This window comes from Pelodiscus sinensis, chromosome 25 (assembly GCF_049634645.1).
Source record: "Pelodiscus sinensis isolate JC-2024 chromosome 25, ASM4963464v1, whole genome shotgun sequence".
In the NCBI taxonomy this organism is placed as follows: domain Eukaryota; kingdom Metazoa; phylum Chordata; order Testudines; family Trionychidae; genus Pelodiscus; species Pelodiscus sinensis.
The window spans coordinates 10,525,976-10,546,991 of record NC_134735.1 but is presented as its reverse complement, the minus strand read 5'-3'; the positions used below and the strand labels follow the sequence as shown (position 1 = coordinate 10,546,991).

General features: G+C 50.5%; 2 protein-coding genes across 4 annotated transcripts; one reads left to right on the top strand and one right to left on the bottom strand.

Moving 5' to 3' along the window:
- The first annotated feature begins 376 nt into the window (after positions 1-376).
- YRDC (yrdC N6-threonylcarbamoyltransferase domain containing) lies at positions 377-6,803 on the top strand. The gene is given in 7 exon segments (XM_075908539.1): positions 377-422; positions 425-583; positions 2,169-2,364; positions 3,075-3,189; positions 4,734-4,853; positions 5,333-5,475; positions 6,233-6,803. Coding segments are annotated over 7 exon segments (849 nt in total). The 3' UTR covers positions 6,303-6,803.
- A 4,419-nt stretch (positions 6,804-11,222) lies between these two features.
- On the bottom strand, positions 11,223-18,729 carry MANEAL (mannosidase endo-alpha like). Of its 3 annotated transcripts, none has more exons than XR_012897559.1 (5): positions 17,433-18,728; positions 14,875-14,984; positions 13,995-14,071; positions 11,918-12,824; positions 11,223-11,418 (listed from the first exon to the last, which is right to left on the bottom strand). XR_012897559.1 is itself a non-coding variant. In XM_025190237.2 (5 exons), exons 1-5 carry the CDS (start codon positions 17,914-17,916, stop codon positions 11,382-11,384), a joined length of 1,299 nt encoding a protein of 432 aa, XP_025046022.2. In that variant the 5' UTR covers positions 17,917-18,729; the 3' UTR covers positions 11,223-11,381. The 3 variants fall into 3 exon arrangements, 2 of the variants coding, with proteins under 2 accessions (XP_025046022.2, XP_006134310.2); XM_025190237.2 differs by having other exon boundaries at positions 12,234-12,824; positions 17,433-18,729; XM_006134248.4 differs by having other exon boundaries at positions 11,223-12,824.
- Between the last annotated feature and the right edge of the window lie 2,287 nt (positions 18,730-21,016).

The window sequence follows — 21,016 nt, the reverse complement described above, 5'->3', positions numbered from 1 at the left end:
TCATCACTCCCCTCCCAGAGTCATGGATGGAACCCCAGTGTCCTGGCTCCCATCTCCAGCCCGCTTTAACCACTAGTAATCACTCCCCTCCCAGAGTCATGGATGGAACCCCGGTGTCCTGGCTCCCATCTCCAGCCCCCTTTAACCACTAGTCATCACTCCCCTCCCAGAGTCATGGATGGAACCCCGGTGTCCTGGCTCCCATCTCCAGCCCCCTTTAACCACTAGTCCCGCCTCCTTTTCCAAAACCAGGGATGGAACCCCGGTGTCCTGGCGCCCAGTCCCCTCTAACCACTAGTCCCCACTCCCTTCCCAAACCCAGGGACGGACCCAGGCGGGGGAGGCGCCTGTCTCTTTAAGAAGGGGCGTGACCGGAATGACGCCATCGCGGCTCTTCCTTGCGGAAGCGGAAGTTGCCGTTCCATGCTGGGTGCGCTCGGATCCGCGCTGGCTGGCTGCGCCCGAGCCGCGGAGGGGACCCTGGGGGGCGCGGGGCCGGGATGGGCCGGGGGGGCGCGGGGCCTTCGCCGGCCGCTCCCGCTCCCCGGGCCGGGGCCTAGCGCGGCGCAGCGCGTCCCGCAGGGTGAGCCGGGCCGGGCCGGGCCGGGCGCTGGGGGGGGCCGCGGCGGGATGGGGGCGCTGGCGGAGCGGTCAGCGGAGCCCCCCCCGGAGAGCGGCCCGGGGGCTCCGCGCTACAGCAGCCAGTTCCCAGCTGCGCTCACCCCCCTGCGGCAGAGCAGCCCGGCTCCTGCCTACGCTCTGTCTGCCCCCCCCCCCCCCCAAACCGCCTTTGGGCCTCAACCCGGGGGAGCGTTCGGAAAATGCCCCGTTTCAGCGACCAAAAAACCCAACAACTGGCAGCCCTTCGTGAGAGGGGAGGGGCGGCTCAGTGGTTTGAGCATTGGCCTGCTAAACCCAGGGGTGTGAGCTCAATCCTTGAGGAGGCCATGTCGGGATTTGGGGCGAAAATTTGTCAGGGATGGTACTTGGTCCTGCTGTGAAGGCAGGGGGCTGGACTCGATGACTTTCAAGGTCCCTTCCAGTTCTAGGAGATAGGCATCTCCATTAATTTATTTACTCTCCCCCCTGTTTGTTGTCAGCAAGGAGCCAGCGTATTCGGACACTGTGGTTAGTTTTGCCCAATAGAATTGATGTCTGTCAATCTCCATTAATTTATTTACTCTCCCCCCCAGTTTATTGTCAGCAGAGAGCCAGCGTATTCGGACACTGTGGTTAGTTTTGCCTAATAGAATTGATGTCTGTCAATCTCCATTAATTTATTTACTCTCCCCCCCAGTTTATTGTCAGCAGAGAGCCAGCGTATTCGGACACTGTGGTTAGTTTTGCCTAATAGAATTGATGTCTGTCAGTATCCCGCAATGCCTGCCTTGCTGGCTCTGCTCCCTGTGTTGATCTCTGCAGGCTTGCACCCCTCCCCCTTTCAAAGCTCACCTATCTGTGTGAGGGGCTCCAAAGAATAAATCATTAGATCAGTCTTTCTTAAACTTTTTGAGGCCACGGAAGAGCACACAATGATATTTTTTCATGTAGAACACCTGTGAAAATGTTCTTAAAAAAAGTTGTTGTCAGACCAAAAAAGACAAAAACAAAGAAGAGGTCGTGGCACACCTGTGAGTTGTTCATGGAACGCCAGTGTTCCATGGAACGTAGTTTAAGAAACGCTGCATTAGATTGCTCCTGTTCTGCCTTGTGCTAGCAAGACCGCTGCTGCAGAGGGAAGAGAGAGGCTGCTTGCAGCTTTGACAGAGCTACTAATGATGCCGCTTTCAGCAGCTGAGGAGACTGGGAGAGTTCAGAGGAAATCCCCAAGATGCTCGGTGATCAGTTCTGCCTTCGCCCAATACTGCACTGTGGGGTACACAACCCAGAGTGCATTGCTCACACCATCGATGATGGTCACCCCAAAATGGACATGATCTGTCATCAGAAGGAGCAAGTGTGAAAACCTGTTGATTTTTGTTTTGTAGACTTTTGGGTGTTGACATAAGCATTGTCAACAAAACCTCTTAGTGTAGACATACCCTGAGACAGCCAGCACCATATGGGCAGCACTGGGGCTGGCTTAGGGATGGCACAAGGTGACAGCTCAGGGAAGGAGCCATGTGTTCACTTTGTGATTTAAATGCTGCACTGTTGCTGTCCAACAGGCTGGCAGGAGATCCTAAATGCCACGGTGACCGTTCTGCAGGAAGGCGGCCTGGTAGCAGTTCCAACCGACACGGTCTATGGAATAGCATGTCTAGCCCAGAGCTCTCAAGCAATTAAAAATATCTATAATCTGAAAGGGCGAAATGGAAGTAAACCTCTGGCAATCTGTCTTGGAGATGTGGAGCATATTTACAGGTAGGCATGTACTGGGGCGCCAGACACTAACCTCTCAGTGAATGCTAGAGCCACTGTGGGGACCCAAGTAGGACCCAATCTTTTAAAAAACAGCATTTGGAAAACCATCAGAAATGCTTTATGAAATCTCAGTGGAAAGTTGTTTTTAAGCAAGGCTTCCTTTGTAGCACTCGGGCACTTTCCAGGTAGCTACAGTCACCTTTGTTTTCAGTTTTTAATACTCAAAGTGGTATATAGTAAAAGCAAATCGGAATAGTTTGATGTCATGGTTCATACTGAGCAAAATGTGAGTAGCTTAAATCACAAAAGTAAATTGAATCTTCATTATTCAGTTTAATATCTAATGTGGCAACATGGGGGGCGAAGGGAAGATGTATTCACAATATAGATTTTAAGTTGTATCTTCTCTGAGCATCTAGAATCTGTGTCCAGCACAGCTTATGGTAGAGCAGGTACCTTGAAATGGGGATAGAGAGCCCAGGGAAGGGGGCCGGGGCTGCCCAAATTCTCACTGTGTGATGCTTTGGTATGGGAGAGCCAGCATCTCTTTGTTGCATTTTGCTACTTATCCTAACTGTGCAATAGCAAAACTGTAAAAGCTCAGAGGAGGGAGTTGCTGTACTCGGAGCGTGGAAGCCTGGCCAGTGATGGCTAGTCTTTTGTGACTGTATCTTATAGCAATTTTCAGTGCCTCTCAATGTGTTTTATAGATATTGTCATGTCAGTGTACCAGAGGAGCTGCTACAGGACCTACTCCCAGGACCTGTGACCCTAGTATTGCAGCGTTCTGAGGGACTCAATAAAGACCTGAACCCTTTAACGTCGGTAAGTCTTTGGGACATGTCAGATTGCAGAGATGTGTGTCAGGTCACAATCTTCTCCTGTCCTTCCTGCTCGCATTCGTTGTGTTCACTGCATTCAGCGCTGACTGATGTTGTCTTGAGGCTAGTTCCTGCCCTGTCAATAATGAACATGTACCAGGATCTGGTTACCTGTAGGTGTCCTTGTCACCTGTCTGAATATGATACAGGTAGTTTTTGATGTGCTGGGTGCTTGCCTCAGACAGCTTATGAAGCTGGGAGAGAGACCTATTCTTCCTGTTCTGTGGTCCAAACTGGATACTCTGAACCATATGCTGAAATAGAATTCTAGATTCTAGAGTCAGATCTCCTTTTTTTTTTTTTAAAAGGATTTAGAATTTAACTAAGATAATAGTTCATGTCTTAGTGAGAACCCTGTGAAAAAAATTTCTAGCACTTGAGTCTCAATGTCAATATCAATATTTGTAATAAAACATTGGAAGCAGCAGCTAAGAAATGCCCTGAGTAGGGCCACAGGCTGTTCAAGGTTCAGACCTTAGTTCCTTCTCTGATAGTCTGAAAATCAGAAGTTGAACTTCAAGGCAATATCAAGGCACATGTGCCCCAGAAAGGTTTGAAATGGTAGGTGGTGTGTCCCTTTTCTTTACCCAGGTCTCAGGGAAGAGGCCGGCAGGGGGTTTGCTGCAGTCTCTGTGGCTATGTCTACACTCGCAGCTTCTTACGCAAGAACATCTTGCGCAAGGGTTCTTGTGCAAGAAGTCTTGCGCAAGAAAACGTCCACACTGCCATGTGTGCGCTGTGCTTTTGCGCAAGAGCTCGCATGGCAGTGTGGACGCTTTCTTGCGCAAGAAAGCTCCAACAGCCATTTTAGCCATAGGGCTTTCTCATGCAAGAAATCCCTGCCGAGTGTCCACACTGCCCTCTTGCGCAAGAGCGCCTGTGCAAGAGGGCTTACACCTGTTAAAAAAGAGCGCAGCTCTTGCGCAAGGAGCCCTCTCTTACCACGCCGTACTGTAAATTTCCTTGCACAAGAGCAGGCGGGCAGTGTAGACGTTCTGTGGATTCTTGCGCAAGAACGGCCATACTTGCGCAATTAGCTGCGAGTATAGACATAGCCTGTGTGTGCTGCTCAGACCTCAACAGTAAGGTCTGTGCGGCACTGACCACAGGGAGGCATGGATAGCGGGCCCAGTCCCCCCTTAGGTTGTAGAGACCAGGCATTGCGGGCTGGCAGGAGACTGGAGGTTCCTGCAAGAAGGGGGAAGCTAGAGCCTGTGTGTATTTTCCACAGGTGGCTTATGGGGCTGAATGATACCTGTTACCCTTGAAAAGTCTGGGTTGTGCCGTGTGTCAGGGCATATCCAACCACAGCTGAAAATTGTGGCGAGATGGAATCACGTGGGCAAGATCTGGCCATCAGGCCACCAGTTGGTTAACAGGGCCCCATACAATGTAATGGGATACATGGTTGATCTGTAGCTCTAAGTGTTGTCTGTAAGTGCCTCCTCTCTGGCTGTTGTGTGTAAACGTACCTCTCTTCTCCTGTAGTTGGTTGGCGTTCGTATTCCTAATCACCCTTTCATTAGGGAGTTGGCACAGGCTTGCTCAGGACCACTGGCTTTAACGAGTGCTAACTTCAGTACGCAGGCGAGCACGCTGACTGTCACGGTAAGGCGGGTTTGGTCACCGGGGAGAGTTGCTGTTCTAGGATTTCCGATAGGAGGAGGGAGAAGCTGTTTGTACAGCAATCCCCAGGACCTTTCCACAGTGGCTGTGCTATTTCTGTAGCAGGGCCCCTTGTCTCTAGCCTACAATCCCTGCGGCTGGGCTGAGATACTCTCTAAAGATTGAGGATGGGGGGAGTTTAAAATGCAGACTGCTTAAATGCTTCCTGTGTATCTCATGTGATTGTGCAGCAGAAGGTCCTGACCCTGAGAGTCCTTAGAGGGTAATTTCAGCTCCTAAAATAGTGAAATTGTGTGTTCAAATGACGACATCTGCGGTGTGTTCAGCTCAGACGCACTGAGACAGTTGTCTTCTCGCCCTTTAGAGTCCTGCTGCGCGGCACCTGTGGCACTTTAGTTAAAAACTAAACCAAAACCCTTCAAGTCTGGTTGACTGAACCCAATTTTCCCGTCTTGTCTCAGGAATTCCGTGACCTTTGGCCTCAGTTATCCTTGGTCATTGATGGAGGTGTAATTGGAGATATCCAGAGTCCAGAGTGCCGTCTGGGGTCGACAGTGGTCGACTTGTCCGTATCTGGGAAATACACCATTATCCGGCCTGGCTGGTAAGCACACTTTGACCATAGTTGCAGCTTTCAGCTGCATGTTGCTTTACCTAAAGTGAAAGTAAAAAGACAGGGCTTGTTTTGCCTGTTTCCCTGCAGTGGTTATTAGGGATGTATGCGACTAATTAACTAGTCGACTATCCGGTAAGTAAAATCTTCCCCCCCCTTGCTCCCTCTATCACAAAGAGGCAGCAAAGGGGTGGAGGGTATGCTGGGGGGAGCCAGCTTAAAAGCTGGTTCCTCCTCCCGCCGTCCCCCCGAGTTCTAGCTCTGTGCATTTCAAAGTTGGAAGCATCCGCACGGAGCGTTATGTCAGCAGGGCTCCATGGGGTGTTTCAGTCTTTGAGATGCACAGGAGCCCCTGCTGGGGCTCTTATACATTTCAAAGACAGAACGCCACACTAGTCCTTATCGACTAACTGAATAGTCGATGGAAATCCCATCGACTAATCAATTAGTTAATCACAATTTAACATCCCTAGTGGTTATTGTATGATGTCAATGTGCAACATTCTCTAACTCCTAACTCACCTGCCCAAAGATGCTGAAATTCGACTGAGTTACTGGGTTCAGCAGGATATAATTTATAGTTCATAAGATGCCCCTTTTTCACACTGCTCAGCTGAAGGTGACTTTGTGCAGCTTGTTCTCAAATCCTCCCTTAACTGCAAAATACAAAACTAACCATGGAGCTAACTGAGCCCTGCAAAGGGAAACTCCTGTCTAGTCACTACTCCGTTTGCCTTTATTTCCACAGTGCACTGACACCGACAGTTGAAATCCTGGGGAAGAAATATGGCTTGACACCAGAACCTTCTTGTTCATGAATCCCAAACTCTGGAAGCTGTGCAGAGTCGGTAAAACTGGGCACTGTGTGCCTGTCTCTTCAGGAAGCCAGTGGCGATGGCCTTGTTTAATAAGGTCAATGGTTGTAACTGTCCTCACGTCTCATCCGGAGTCTTTTCATCATTTGTGTGTAATGGGTACTTGGTTTGCTATGCATGGGTAAGAAACGAACCAAGTACTTCTGACCTCCTGATGCAAGTGTAATATCCCTGATTACTGTACAAGGGATCATTTGCCTTGAGCAATGGGGTTTATTAGGTTTTGAAATAAGCAAACGTCTCTTTGTGATATCTTGGCAATGTGATGCTTTGCTTTCCTTATTTAGCTGCCCTGCGGGCAAGGATCAGTTTAAAAGCCTGTTTATTCAGGGAACACTAACATGAAATCAATTTGTTCATGGGGAATATTTAGTAGTATTTAAAAACTGGTGACCAAACTGTTTTTAACACAGTTCTGTGTTATAAATGCTTACGTTTAAGGAGTTTTGGATCTCTGCAGTGCTTCTTTGTGTAAGTGGGGCTTTTGTACATACAGTTTATTTTTGAAGGTGATGGCTTCATCTTTCTAAGATTAATCACGGTACAGCCTACCATTACTTGCTAGTCAAACCCTTATTTCTACAACGATGACACTGCTAAACAAGAAAATAACGAATAGTCTTGTAGCACCTTAGACTAAGAAAAAGTGTAGATGGTATCATGAGCTTTTGGGAGCACAGCCCACTTCATACAGCAAGGCATGGAGGAGCTGGACTCTTATCACATCTTGAAAAATAGATTAAGAAGGGCTTAATAACCCAGGTGTTTTTGTGAGTGAGCCGAATGTTTTGCTTGTTCCACTCTTCCACTCACTGGAGCATGTTCTGGTACCATGTGTAGAACTTTGCACCTAGAGCCCTTTAAGATGTTTTGATTGGCAGGTCCTTAAAGTGGACAGAGGGACACAGTGCTGAGGAGGAATACAAAAGAATAGCGCAAGTGTGGAGGGACAGAACTGCAAGGATGAGGGACAGAAGCCACACCGGGTAAGGCACTTAATAGGTAACAGGCAGAGGTTCTATGAGCACCAAGAGTTGAAATACAAAGATGAATGTGAGTACTTGGTATTAAAAAGTAGGGTGACCCATACTGCCCTATGTCCAATAGTGGATAGTTGGTGTGATGATTCATACTCAAGTGCGTTGAGTGGCAATCAGTAAAAACGGGTTCAAATTAATATGGAGTTCGCTGAGCCCCTGTTACAAAGAGAGACCCTCTAGCTGGATTCTTTTTATTTAATTAAGAGTTTAGGATTCAGAGGAGAGGTGTCACACAGACATGTCCATCTCTCTCACGGGGGAGGGGCAGACTGACTGAGCTGGCCCTCCATGCTTATCTGGGCCCACCTGCCTCTTCTGGGGCATGCAGGGTCACATACCCCCATCAGCTTTGTCAGGCTCCACACCAGCATGTGGCGGGGAGCAGCCTTTCAGCCCTGTGCAGGAGAGAAGGGAGGGGAGCTGGACCATGTCTTTGCAGAACTCATGCCCCACACTTTCCCCGTGTTACAAGGTAGCTAACACCTCCAGGCTGCTGCTGGCTGCTATCAACCCAGCTGCCTCCTGTTCCTTGGCTACAGTGCAGGCACAAAGGGGTTAAACCCATTGGCCTTAACCAGGGCCCAGGGAATCTGACTGCAGGGGCTTCAGCAAACCCAGCCAGAGAGGTGGCTCAGAAGGGGAGGGTGCCTAGGAGAGGAAGCAGCTCTGCACTCGATGGCGGCAGGACCCAGGGTAGGTGGCAGATTTTGCAGGCCAGGGGAGGCTCTGCCCTGAGGGCCCCCATCCTGCTGCTCACTCTGCTGCTGCAGCCCACAGCCAGGCTGCTCTGCTTCCCCAGAGTGGGCTGGGGCTGAGGGTAGGGTAGGCCAGTGGGTGGCTGGGACTTAGGGCAATTAGGGCCACTGGGTGCTCTGGAGCTGGGGCCTCCTGCCCAGTGCTCAGGCAGCTGGTGCTCCTGGAGATGTTGGCCAAGGCCAGCCAGTGGGCTGGGACTAAGGGTGGTGGGGGAGGAGCCGGGACCAGACCTTGGCCTCCCCGAACAGGCGGTTCATGTGCTGCCCACAGAGATGAGCGGGGGTGTTGGAGGGGAGTAAGTGAAGAGGATGCTAAGCCAACACTCAGGCCTGTTGTGGAGCCTGCAGGGTATGGGTACGAATGGACTGGAAATCACTTTCCACCATCATGCCAGAGCTTAGCTGAGGGGCAGAGAAGGTTCCCTGGGCCAGCGCTATGGAGGGCTCCGCTCCTGGCCAGCAACCCAGGCTGGAGCGTCTTGGGTTTTCTCAGGGCATTGGCCTAGCCAGGGGCAGCGAGGGAAGGAAAGGGCCTGAGGATCAGGCTGTTGGTGAGCTGAGCACTCCAACCTAGGGATGTAAGCGACTAGTTGACTGACTAGTTGCTTCCCTGCCCCTTGCTGCCTCTATCCCCTTGGCTGGAGTGCCAGTGCAGTCTCCCTGCTGCAGAGGGGGCGAGCCCCGAGCTGGTGGGGGCTGCAAGACGGTCTGTGGACCACACGTGGAGAACTACTGACCTGGAGAGATATGACAGATGTAATGCAAATGTCAGTGATTTCAATGGAGAAAAACAAGAGGCAGCAAGGGTGGAGAGCAGGAGCCTGTACTGGGGGGAACCAGCTTAAAAGCTGGTTTCCCCCCAGCACTATCTCCAATGGGAGGCAGGAGGGTAGCGGGGACCAGGCATGAGCCGGGAACCAGCTGTTTCTTGGCATGCACCCAGTCCCAGGATACTGAGCCTCTGCTTTTTAAATGTATTAAAAGCCAGGCGGCTCTTACTGCATTTAAAAGGCTGATGTGTGTGTGTGTGTGGGGGGGGGGGGGGGGGGGAGGAGAGAATCCCTGCATATCAACTAATCGACTAGTTGATTAAACATCTCTACTCCAACTAGGGGCTGGTTCTCTACCAGGGGCTGGGTGCAGGATATGCCCTGTAGGGAGGATAGGGAGGAGGGAGAAAAGGCACAAAGCAAGGAGAGGCCAAGCATGAAAAAGGCCAACACAAACCTGGCCCCTGCCTGCTCTGAGCTCAGAACTGGGGCAGGGCCTGGCTGGCACACACCAGCAGGGGAGCAGCCACCTGCCTTGTACACCCAGCCCCATGGTCAATCATTGGGGCCTGCGCTCACTGCTGGTGGCAAGTGGCTGATGTGCAAAGAAAGCTCCAGCTCCCAGCAGGGCCTGCCAGGATGGAGACAATTTGCCACTTTAAGAAAAAGTTGAGATACCTGCAGGAAGGCTTAAATATGGGACTGTCCCTCTAAAAACAGGACATTGGGTCATGCTGTAGATACGACTGATCTAGTAGGTATAGAAATGTGATGGATGGTAATCCATGGGACATGGTAAGAACAGGGTACAATGTGCACACAAACAGGAGGTTGTTGAAGAAAGAGATTCAAACAGAAAATTGTAAATTAATCCAACTCTGCCATTGAAGCTCTATTCCAAGAGAGTCCATGCTTGAGTAATAGGCGTCTAGCAGTGCGAACCCGTGAGTGGCCCTTTGAGCAGACTGGTACTAGCGGCTACAAAAATAAAAACCAATAAGGGGGCTCCAGCTCCCCCTCTTGACTGGCTACATGTCACCTCTGGATGGGCTGCAGAAATAAAATTTCTAGACACCATTAACGACTGATTCTTGAACCCACAGTGATTTAGTCCGAGGCGAGAGCTGATGCAAGATATGAATATAGCTGAATGGCTTACTAGCAACTCTAATGTAATTAAATTGAACTTCACAGACTCCCGCCAGAATAGCAGAAGGGGGAACCACCCCACAAGGAAGAAGCGAGTCAAACAGGAATAGTCACAAGAGTGAAATGCCTGCGAGCTGTGTGAAAATAGAACCCCCGAAGTAGAGGCTCAGCCCAAATGCATTTCCTCAACAAATTTTTAAAAAAGGACAAAAAAAATTCACCTTGGTTAAACCCCACAATAAAAGAGGACAGACAAAGACACCCTCCTCCCCCCCCCCCTTTTACAAATTGGAAATCAGATCCTACTGTTGAAACTACGAAGCAGCACAAACTCTGGCAAATGATGTGGTAAAGTAGAATTAGACAGGCCAAAAAAGAATTGGAAGGATTAAAAAAAAAAATGAGAGAAGTTCCTGGAGAACAGGGCCACTGCTGGTGATTAGCCAAAATCATTAGGGATGCACCCCATGCTGTGGGTGTCCTTAAGGCTCTAATTGCCTGGCATGGGAACTGGACCAGAGGATGGATCCCTCAGTAACTGCCTTGTTAATTCCTGTTAAAGCACCAGCCACCGTCAGAAGAAAAGATACGGGACTAGATCACGAGGCTCACCCCGTATGGCCATTCTTATGTTCTTAAAAGAAAGATAGCGCTTCTAGGAGTGCTACTGAGCCGTGAAGGAAAGCTAATAGCTGCCATGAAGGTAGATGAGGTGTTTAATGCCTGTTTTTTGCACGAGGGGTAGGATGCAGGAGCAGTGTGGGGTTGGGGGTCTGGATGGGAGGGAGGTACAGGAGCAGAGTGGGGGGAGAAGGAGGGTGCAAGTGAGCAGGTCTGGAGGCTGGTTGCATGATGGGGATGGGGGGCACCAAGAGAAACCAGTGCGGGTGCTCCAATCTTGTGGGGGAAGGGGGGATATTGCTGGAGTGCCAGTGCAGGCTCCCTGCTGCAGAGGAGGTGAGCCCTGCAAGACGGTCTGTGGACCACACGTGGAGAACTACTGACCTGGAGCGATATGCCAGATGTAATGCAAATGACAGTAATTTCAATGGAGAAAAACAAAACCACTAGCACTTTAACTGCAGCAAGTCCAAATCTGTATAAATTAAGCATAATTAATGTAAAAAGGTAGTTTCATGCACTCAGATCTAAAGCTGCCACTTCTCACTTTATTAAGAAAAAGACAAGTACAAACGAGTTCTTAAAACAACCGATTTAGAAGGGCCTGCATGTACCATGGTTACTAAAAAGGATATTTATTCTATAGTGATGTAACTTCCTTCTGGGAGAACACATTAGTGTTTTCTGTTACAGTTTATTGCCACTGGTTGCACGTCTTTTGATTCTAGAGAGGAGAGTAAAACAAAGTTAAGGCTAAGTTTTGAACATGTGAAACACTAAAAGAGCATTTGCAGTCCATTGGTGGCCAATACATACAATAGGTTTAAAATCACCAGCATTCAAGCTCTAATTATTTTTAGTTATTTGGGTAGAATGGATCACAGATGCCACCCCGCACCAAAGGGTCGTCAACTGCATGGTTTAGTTTCTTCTATGATAAACAATTTTGAGGAACAATTAACTCTTTAATCAACTAAGAAGGGGAGTCACACTCTTAAGAGCTGCTAGTGGAGTGAGGAGTATATAATCAGCAGGCAACTGGTGAAGGGGCCAAGGATAAAATACATGCTAGGGCTAGGAGCCCAGCTTATACGTAAAATACCACACTAAACATCTGCACCGGAGGAAAAATTGATCTCTTGCTCATTCACTCCCTGGTCTGGTCACTTACAGGCCAGTTCAGATCTAGAAGAGTTTAAAAGGGACATTTGTCCTAAACTCACAGCAGCAGTAGATCTGAGAGCTGCGTAGAGACTCCTCCACTCACTAACATTTCAACCTGTGGTGGTTGAGTTGGTGCTGTAAACCATCCTCCGGGCTGTTCATGGAGAACACTGGATAAACCTACCAGCCCTGATCAGACACTGTGACTCATAAGCTGCTTTCCCAACGGCTTCTTAAAGCACCCATCTCACAACCGATTCTTTTGACTGTGACCTTTTTCGTAGAGCAAGGACGGGCTGTAGAGCATGGAGGCTTCCCATGCAGAATGATCACATCAGCCATTGCTCCTTCTCCTTGCTGAAGTGTTCTGCCCACCTGCGGGTCAGCTCCAGATACATGTTCGGCTGATGCGGCAGGTAGTCCAGATACAGGCGTGTCAGTGTCTTCTTAGGGATGGCTCTCTCAATCTGAGTGCCTTCGTGCCACTCATTGAAGGAAGTGATGGAGACAATCTCCGGCCGCACCATGAGTGCCGCCTGCAGAGCTGTTTCATAATATTTCCCATTGACTCGGTTACGAGTGTTGTGGTTGTTCCATGGGCGGATACTAGTGTCAATGTAGCCTGGGCCGACGCTGGGAATGAACATCAGGTTGTTTGAGTCGCAGAAGGCTTTGAGAGTTTTCCAGTTCTGGTGGGATGATCCGAAAGAGAAGCCATTGGATGCAAAATACGTGTACATGCCATCGTATCCTGCGGAGAGGATGTCATGCTTGTGTCCTTCTTCCACCAGCAGTGCTATGAACACTGCATCGTACGGGGTATTGCGCAGGGAATGAGAGCCCGATGGGGTGAAGAGGTTGGCCCAGGATTCGGGAGGTGTCAGATAAGAATCATAAATGTAAAATAATGGGAGGCTCCGTCCTGTACTGGTCTTGTACTTATAAAAAGCTGCGTGAGAGCCATACCTAGAGAGAGCACACAGCATTTCCGTGAGAGATCGGGAGCCGGGGAGCAAGCCCCATGTTGACTAGCAGGCAGGTATTCCCATTACCAGGCAAGTGCAGCCTGGCACCCACCTCAGTTGCATGCTTCACTTTCATCCTTCCCATGCACCCTGTGTTGCCATTACCAGAGTGGTTCGGCTGCACTGCCCCCGGATAGACACAAGTGAGGATTTGCACTGGACTGACCAGCATTTCAGACCCACTCTACCACCCCAAGGGAATGCCTGGAGGAAGAGGAAAGCTTTGTTGCATTCCTGGTAGGCTCCCATCAGACTAGCTTACACTCGAGACAACTTGCAGGGACGACTGCCCTCGATGTGCCAATAAACGCTGCACGGACACATGCCCATTTACAAACTGGTAACAGCTTTGGGGTACTGCCTGGCTCGCCTACATTCCAGCTAGTGACCCTCGGGGAAAAGCTTCCCCAGCATTTACATCTGATTTTCTTGTTAAGACTTCTGGCAATGGCTTCTTCTACAGACTCTGGGGCTAATATACTCTTCAGGGTTGCTGAGGAGGCCATATGTGTAAAAGGTGATTTATAAACAATTATATGATGTTGTGTTGAGTTTCTCTGCTACTGCACCCTGCAGCATAACTTACTGGCTGTGTCTACATTTTGCGCAAAAACTTGCTGCCTGTCTACACTGGCCGTGAGTTCTTGCGCAAGAACACTGACGTTCTAATGTATGAAATCGGGGCTTCTTGCGCAAGAACTATGATGCTCTTGCTCAGGAATAAGCCCTCTTGCGCAACTGTTCTTGCGCAAGAGGCCAATGTAGACCGGCAACATGAATTTCTTGCGCAAGAAAGCCCTATGGTTAAAATGGCCATCAGAGCTTTCTTGCGCAAGAGAGCGTCTTCACTGGCATGGATGCTCTTGCGCAAAAGCACATCCCTTGCGCAAAGGCACATGCCAGTGTAGACGTTCTCCTCTGGAAGAGTTTTTGCACAAGAACTCTTCTGCAAAAGAGTTCTTGCGCAAAATCATGCCAGTGTAGATGTAGCCACTGAGTTCACACACAGAGCAAGTGAGACATGGCTAGCCTGAAACTCTGCTTTGTATCCCACCCCGTTGTTGGGCCTGAAATGTGCGCTCGTGGCAGCTACTGAAGGCCAAGCACTTACCTGTCTATGATGTATTTAATGTTCTCATGCACAGTGTGGTCATCACGCCCTTTGTACGGCTGGATGTGGAAGGCAACCTTCAAAATAAATCCCAGAGATGGGGTGACGGTGATCTTACAGCACATGCTTTTCAGGTGGCAAAGTCAGCAGATCCCAAGCCCTCTGAAGAAGTCACAATGCCCATCCCAAGTTGATAGAAGTAGGAATGTGATAGATTAACTGGTAAGCATCACCTTTCATGGGTGATGCTTACCGGTTCCGGTTAACTGGTGGGGGCTGGAGCAGCTCTCTGCCCACTGTGGGCAGGAGCCTGTTCAAGCTCCATGGGTGCATCACAAACAGGAGCTGCTCCTGGCATATGGAGCTGCCCCGTCTGCGGTGGACCTGGGGGGCTGCAAGCAGGGGCCACTCCAGCCAGATTGTGGCGGGAGGGGCACTCCAATTGGATAACTGGTTAAATGTGAAGTTTGCTTCATGTTTAACCAGTTCCCCAATTACATGGAATTTTATATCCCTAGACAGACGCTACCTTGCCTGCCCCCTTGCAGCAAACTAGCTGAGGGTTCGTTCCATCATAATAGGGCACGTCACCTGTCCTGGAAGCTGGTGCAAAAATGCTTTTTATAGTAGTCTTGTCCAGATTAGTTTTAATGTTTGTGAAAACAAGCTGTTAAGCCCTTTCATGAAGTGATGCTTGTTTGTGCTCAGCTGTGGCAAAATAAAGACTCCCCACTGCCTCCCATAATGAGCAGTTAAAAATAACACAAAGCCACTGAGACAGAAGAGCAGGCTCCTGCAGAGAAGCACAGCAGCAACTCCTGCTTAATTTGAGCAATTAGTTTAATAGCTTCAAACAATGAGAGAGAGAGAGCAACCTTACCTTTATGGCGTATCTGTGTGCGGCATCCAAGATAAATGGCACCAGACTATCTGATGGCTCCCCGTTATCATCTGCCAAGCCAGGAGGGTACCATGACAAAACCAGGACTCCTGCGACAAGTTGCAGGTCAGGACCAACCAAATGCAATGATATTTAAACCCTGCCTGCCTTCTGCCTCTCCCCCACAGCACCACAACTCCCGTTGTTTCGAGTCAGTCTAACTGCACAGTGTGCTCTAAGTTTAGTTGTCAAAGGAGTTACAGCTCAGATTTGAGGAAACCCCTTAAAATAGGAGGGTGATAGGCTCCAGGCTGGATAGAGCCTATGTCTTGACACCCAGGTGTGGGGAGATGGGAATAATTATCTTCAAGCATTTGCAGGATGGTCACACTGTTAGGTATAATTAGTAGCAGGGTAATAACTTGAGAATTCCTCAGGATGAAGTTAAAATTCCTACTCCTCAATAGCATCACCATTGGCAGAGTTCTATAAGAGGGGGAGTGCCAAGTGCCTGAGCAAGTGCATGGTGGAAAGACCCTAGTCTGGATTAATAATACGTTCCTGTTTAGTTATGTGGAAGATCTGCAGCATGGCTGTTTTAAATCTGTTATAGCACAAAGACACTGCATTTGAAAAGGAAAGGGTTAATTGACAGAAAGCTGGTAAACACCATGACCTCTTTCAAATGAAAAGTATCTGTCTATAAAGAAGCTTTTGTTCACCAACACTGTAATTTAATAATGGAGCTGTCCATAGTAGGGAGGTGCTGAAATTTCATCTGTACTTAACAGTCCCAAACTAGCAAGCTACTTGCATCTTAGGTGATGGCTGGAGAACTAGACTGAATCCAGGGCAAACAAAGCCACTTTAGTACAAGGCCAAATTAGGATGAACTGGTGCAACTGACTTCCTCTTGCTCACTATTTCATTAACAATCACATAATGATGTCATTAACTTACTCAAATGTATGCAATTTTCACTGGAACAGAGCCAATGTTGATTGTTTTGATCAGGTTCAGGCTACCTTCCTCAGGTGATCCCACCTGACCTTGAAAGCAGACTGGGCTGGGTTAGGCCAGTACTTGGATGGGAAATCTCCAAGATCAAACACACCCAATGCTACCTAAAGAGGTGCTGATGACAGTGAATGTACCACTGATTCAGCCCAATGCTAGGGAGGTAGTAGGCTGCCACATCTCAGAGATCCTTAATGTTTGGAGTCAAAGGTTCCCTAAAACCTTTCATATCGTGAGAGCTGGGACATCTGCCCCATTCAAGAGTCAGATTTGGCAATTTATAGCATTTGTTTAATTTTGGAATTCACTTGTCCTATGTGAACATGTATAGCACACAAACCTGAAGGGGCCGATTGCTTAATAAAATACACTTTGGCACCAGTGCTAATGAGGCTGTTTAATACAGTATATAATTGGTCTGCTGTATGTATACTACTACACTGTGCAAGCTCAACAGCAAAATATGCAAGTTGAAAAGCAAACAGCCTTTAAGGCAAGCACAGAATGTACCCAACCTGTCAGTATTATTTTCATTCCAACAATGCCTTCTGAGGGTCTTAAATAAGTTTTTTACTTTTTGTGAAGGCAAAAGGCATGCAGTTTATTCAAACAACTTTTGAAAATTGGTAGCTTTGCTACAAGCTGCTTTTTCGACCAGTTGTAATCAGTGTTTTCTAGTAGTCTTCATGTAGACATTTTACTTCAGTTTGTAGCATGACAGTCTTTCAAATCCTTGCACTCAGGTAAAGGTGCATTTAACACCCTGGGGTTTATAACTGTGTTTCCCATCCTGCTTAACTTGAGTCATGCAAGTACCCCCTTAACTTCAGTGTGAGTGCTCACCTAAGTAAAATTAAGCACGCAGGTAAACATTTGGAGAAACACTATACGGTACATTTTCTTTTCTGTTCAGTCTACAATTTCCTTTAATTAATTCCTATTACTGCTACTGCACCTGCGTTGTACTGCTAACCTGTAGAACTCCTTGCCAGAGGGTGTTGTGAAGACTAGGATTTTAACAGGATTCAAAAAGAAGCTAGATTGATTCATGGAGGTTAGGTCCATCAATGGCTATTAGGCTAAGGACAAAATTCCGACCCATCCCGGCTCTGTGTGGAAATGGATGACAGGAGAGGGATCACGTGATGATTACCTGTTGTATTCCCTCCCTCTGGGGCATCTGGTATTGACCCTGTTGGTAGACAGGATACTGGGCTAGATGGATCTTTGGTCTGACCGACTCTGGCCATTCTTATGTTCTTCAGTGTCTCCTTTTCTTGGTGCTTACATCTTAGTTAACTTAACCTCCTTGGCACCAACTGGCCTTTCCCCAGTATGTTAAAAATTCTTATCTTGTTCACCCAGAAACTCCTCCAGCAAGCAGGCCTGTGCCTGGAACACCACTGGCTTCACTAGGGTGCAGAAGCTCAGCTGTACAGATCAGCTTGAAGGACTGGGGCCTCGTCTGGTACCTAACATCTAAGAAAGCGTTAGGGTGTATTGACGAAATAATGACGACACACAAGCCAGAGCATCCTTACCAATTGCTGCGGCTTTCAGTTGGTTCATGTGCTCCTCCAGCACTTCCGGGTCCCTGGAGCTGTAAGGGCCCAGCTCAGGGTAGAAACTAGAGCCAATGTCTTCTGGGGGGCTGTGCCGCCCTTTGGGGTAGCTGGCAGATATCTTGGGGTCCCAGTGCGGCACCATGACATGGTCCCAGTGAAGGTACTTTCCATCGGAGTGGGGGTTCCCGTACCACATGTAGTAGAAGATGTGTAGGTCGTAGTACATGGGAGGCGTCGGTGCCTTGGCATCGCTGCTGGTAGCCACCTGGGGGCGGGAGACAGCCTCATGGGAGACAGCGCGCCTCTCCCCTCGCTCCACGAAGGGCGCCAGCTCCAGCCCCGGGGCCAGGTCTGAGAAGCCGTCGGAGGGTTTCAGCGTCCGCAGGCCCATCATGGTGCCGAAGATGAAGAGGGTGAAGAGGAAGAGGGCGATGCAGGCTCTGCGTCTCAGCCGGGCCATGGCGCGGGGGGCTGCGCCGGGGAGGGGGCGGGCAGGGCAGGGCTGGCAGCCAGCGTGGAGCGTGTCCGGACTCTGCCCCTGCTCGCGGATGGGCCAGAGCTGAGCTGGGGGATGGGGTCTGGGCACAGAGGAAGACTTGGGGGGGCGGTCAGCCAGGGGAAGAGGAGTTGGTCATTGGAGGGGGGGGAAGGGGCTCAGCGGGGGGGGGAGGTTGGGTCTAATTGGGGGGACGGTCACGGGGCCTGTTCGGTTGGGGGGAGGGTCAATCACGGGTCAGGTCCGGTTGGGGGAGGGGTCGGTTCCGGTTGGGGGAGGGGTCGGCTCCGGTCCGGGGCCCGGTTGGGGGAGGGGTCGCTCGGGGGCCTGGTGGGGGGAGGGGCCAGGCCCCTGCACGCTCCGGCCAGCGGGGCGGCGGCTCCGCTGTGCGCTGCAGCCCGGCAGCGGGGGAGGCGGGGACCCCGACTGGCTTCCGCCGGAGCTGCGGCGCCGCCCTCCGCCCGCCCGCGGCGCCGCGCTGCCACAGCTTGAGCGTGTCCCACAGAAATGTCCTCCCAGCGGCAACGGAGGGAGAGAGGGCGCTTCGGCCGGAATCGGTGCGGGCAGGCCCTGCGCACGCAAAATCAACTCTCCTAGGGCAGCCCATTCATGGGGGAGCGAGGAGCCCTGGAACAGCCTACATACATGTTGGGGGGAAGAAGACTAGAGAGGCCTCTTTGGAGAACTGAGAAGGACTGGTTGACGTGTCTCTCCCCCACCCCGGTTGCATGGTACAGTCCCAGCTGCGCATAGACGAGCTGGGGCCTGGCTCTGAATTAACTCCTTCCGCGCTGCAGCCTCCCATTATTGCTCCGCGGCGGGATTGTGCTGCCGAGGGGCGTGGCTGGGCATTATTCCAGCCCGCAGGGGCGTGGCCTGGGCTTTAAACCCGACCCAGTCATGAGCTGGGTCAGCCTCCTGCTGGGCCCAGGTGGAGGGCCCAGGCCATGGCGCTGCTCCCTGGGCTCGGCTTTTGGCTACGGGGTGGCCAGTGGCTTGCAGGGAGTCATGCAGCGCCAGGCGCTCGCGTCCCAGTTTCACCAGGCAGTGGCATGGTTGGGCGTACGCGGGTCACACAGCTGACCTGTGGCTGAGGGTTTCTTGGCAACCGTTATAGCCAGGGCAGTGGTTCTCAGCTGGTTTGCCATTGTGGGCTGCGTATGCAACGCGCAATGTGTTGGGAGGGCCATGTCCAATGCTACCTGTATGGCCCCGGCGATGTTACATGGGTTGCACCTGTCTGCAATTGTGTGCCCAGGCTCGCCGCAGATACAGGCTGCTCTGTGGGATGCGGCGCAGCCTCTGTCCGCAGGGAGTTCGGACCCCCCACGGACAGGGACTGCTGCCGCAGTGGCTGCTTTGCTGCACCCCTTCTCCCGGCTGCTGCTTCTGATAGAGGCAACGGGAGAGGGGGACGGGACAAGTGGCACCGGCGAGCTGGTGCTGGGGGGAATTGGCTTTTAAGTCAGCTTCCCTCAGCACTGGCTCCTTGCTCCTCCCCACCTCTGTAGGAGACAATAAGGGAGGAGAGGCAGGCTCATGGAGCTGGACAACTCCCCTGCATATTGGCTCCAGCCTGCCTCCTCACCCTTCATGCTGCTGCCTCTCTATCAGAGAGGGGGTGCGGCAGGCAGATCTAGTGCTTGTGGGGAGCCAGTTTTTAAACCAGCTCTTCATGTGCACCGGTTCCTGCTCCTTCATCTTGCTGCCTCTGTATTAGAGGCAGCAAGGGGGGGATGTGTGTAGTCAACAAGAGTATCAGTTAATCGTGTAGTCGTCTACTTGCTGACATCCCTAAGAGGGAAGTAATAGTGTAGTTAAATAACCGATTAGCAAAAGATTATAGGTTAATGCTATAGACTATATGCATTTCCACGCCCCCTTGCCAGTATATTTTTTTAGCAGGCTGGTCAGCAGCCCAGCTCAGTCCTGGCTCATGCTGGATCCGGGACCTACCCCTGCTGCAGTTCTGTATTTAAAGTGTATTAGGAGCCAGGCAGGCAGGCAGCCCACCTCAGTTCTGAGTCAAATGGGGCCTGGGAGTTCAGCCCCCGCTGGACAGGGGATGCTGCCACCCCGTGCTGCTGCCTCTGTATCAGAGGCAGTAGTGCAGGGTGACAGGCAGCTGGTCTGTGAGGGGAGCTGGTTTTTAAACTGGCTCCCCTTGTGTCCCAGCTCCTGCCTGGCACCCCGCACTGCTGCCTCTGATACAGAAGCAGCAGTGCAGAGTGGCGGGAGGCTCCTCAGGAGTGGCACTGGCTGCTGGCCCCACCCCTGGGTACTATACAATAGTCAAGTAACTGATAAGAATTCATGAGGTTAATCAACTGTTCAATTAACCAATATTTAACATCCCTAATCCCTACCCAGAGCCCCACAACACTAAGGCCTTGTCTACATGGCATGTTTTGTCACCAAAAACTGCCTTTTGGTGACAAAACAGTGAGAGCATTTACACTGTAATGCGACTTTTGTCGGAAGAAATGCCCAGTTTTGGCAACAAAAAACGTCCACCCCTCTGAGAGACTTTTGTCTTTTCCCTTCCCTTTAGTTTCAACGAAGAGCCACTGTGAACTCTGCTGTTTGTTTTGTCAAGAGAACTTACTTCAGCATGTATCCTACGAATTCTGCACTTAGTGTTTTGTGATCTCTGTGGCCCTGCAGACATATGCCCCTCCCCTTTCAAAGCTCCAGGAAGTATCTGACAGCTGAGTGAGCTGTTCCATTTGGAGAACAAATCATTGGGATGCTCCTGTTCTACCCTGCTCTAGGAGCACAGTGGCTGGCAGGCTGCAGCTGCAGGGGGAGGGCTGGAAAGACTGCTGTGCTGCTTTGACATTCCTCAGCACAGAGAGCTCACAGAGCTACGAGGTAATCCCAAGAAGTGCAGGGATCAGCTTGGCCTTCCCACAACTCTGCACTGTGAGATGTTTACCCACAATGCTTTGCTCTATCTGTCGAGAGGGCGCTAGCAACGTAGCCATGAAACAGCGACAGTGGGAGGCAGGAAAACCAGTTTGACTGGTTTTCACTTTTGGCGACTTTGGAATGTCGACAGCACTTT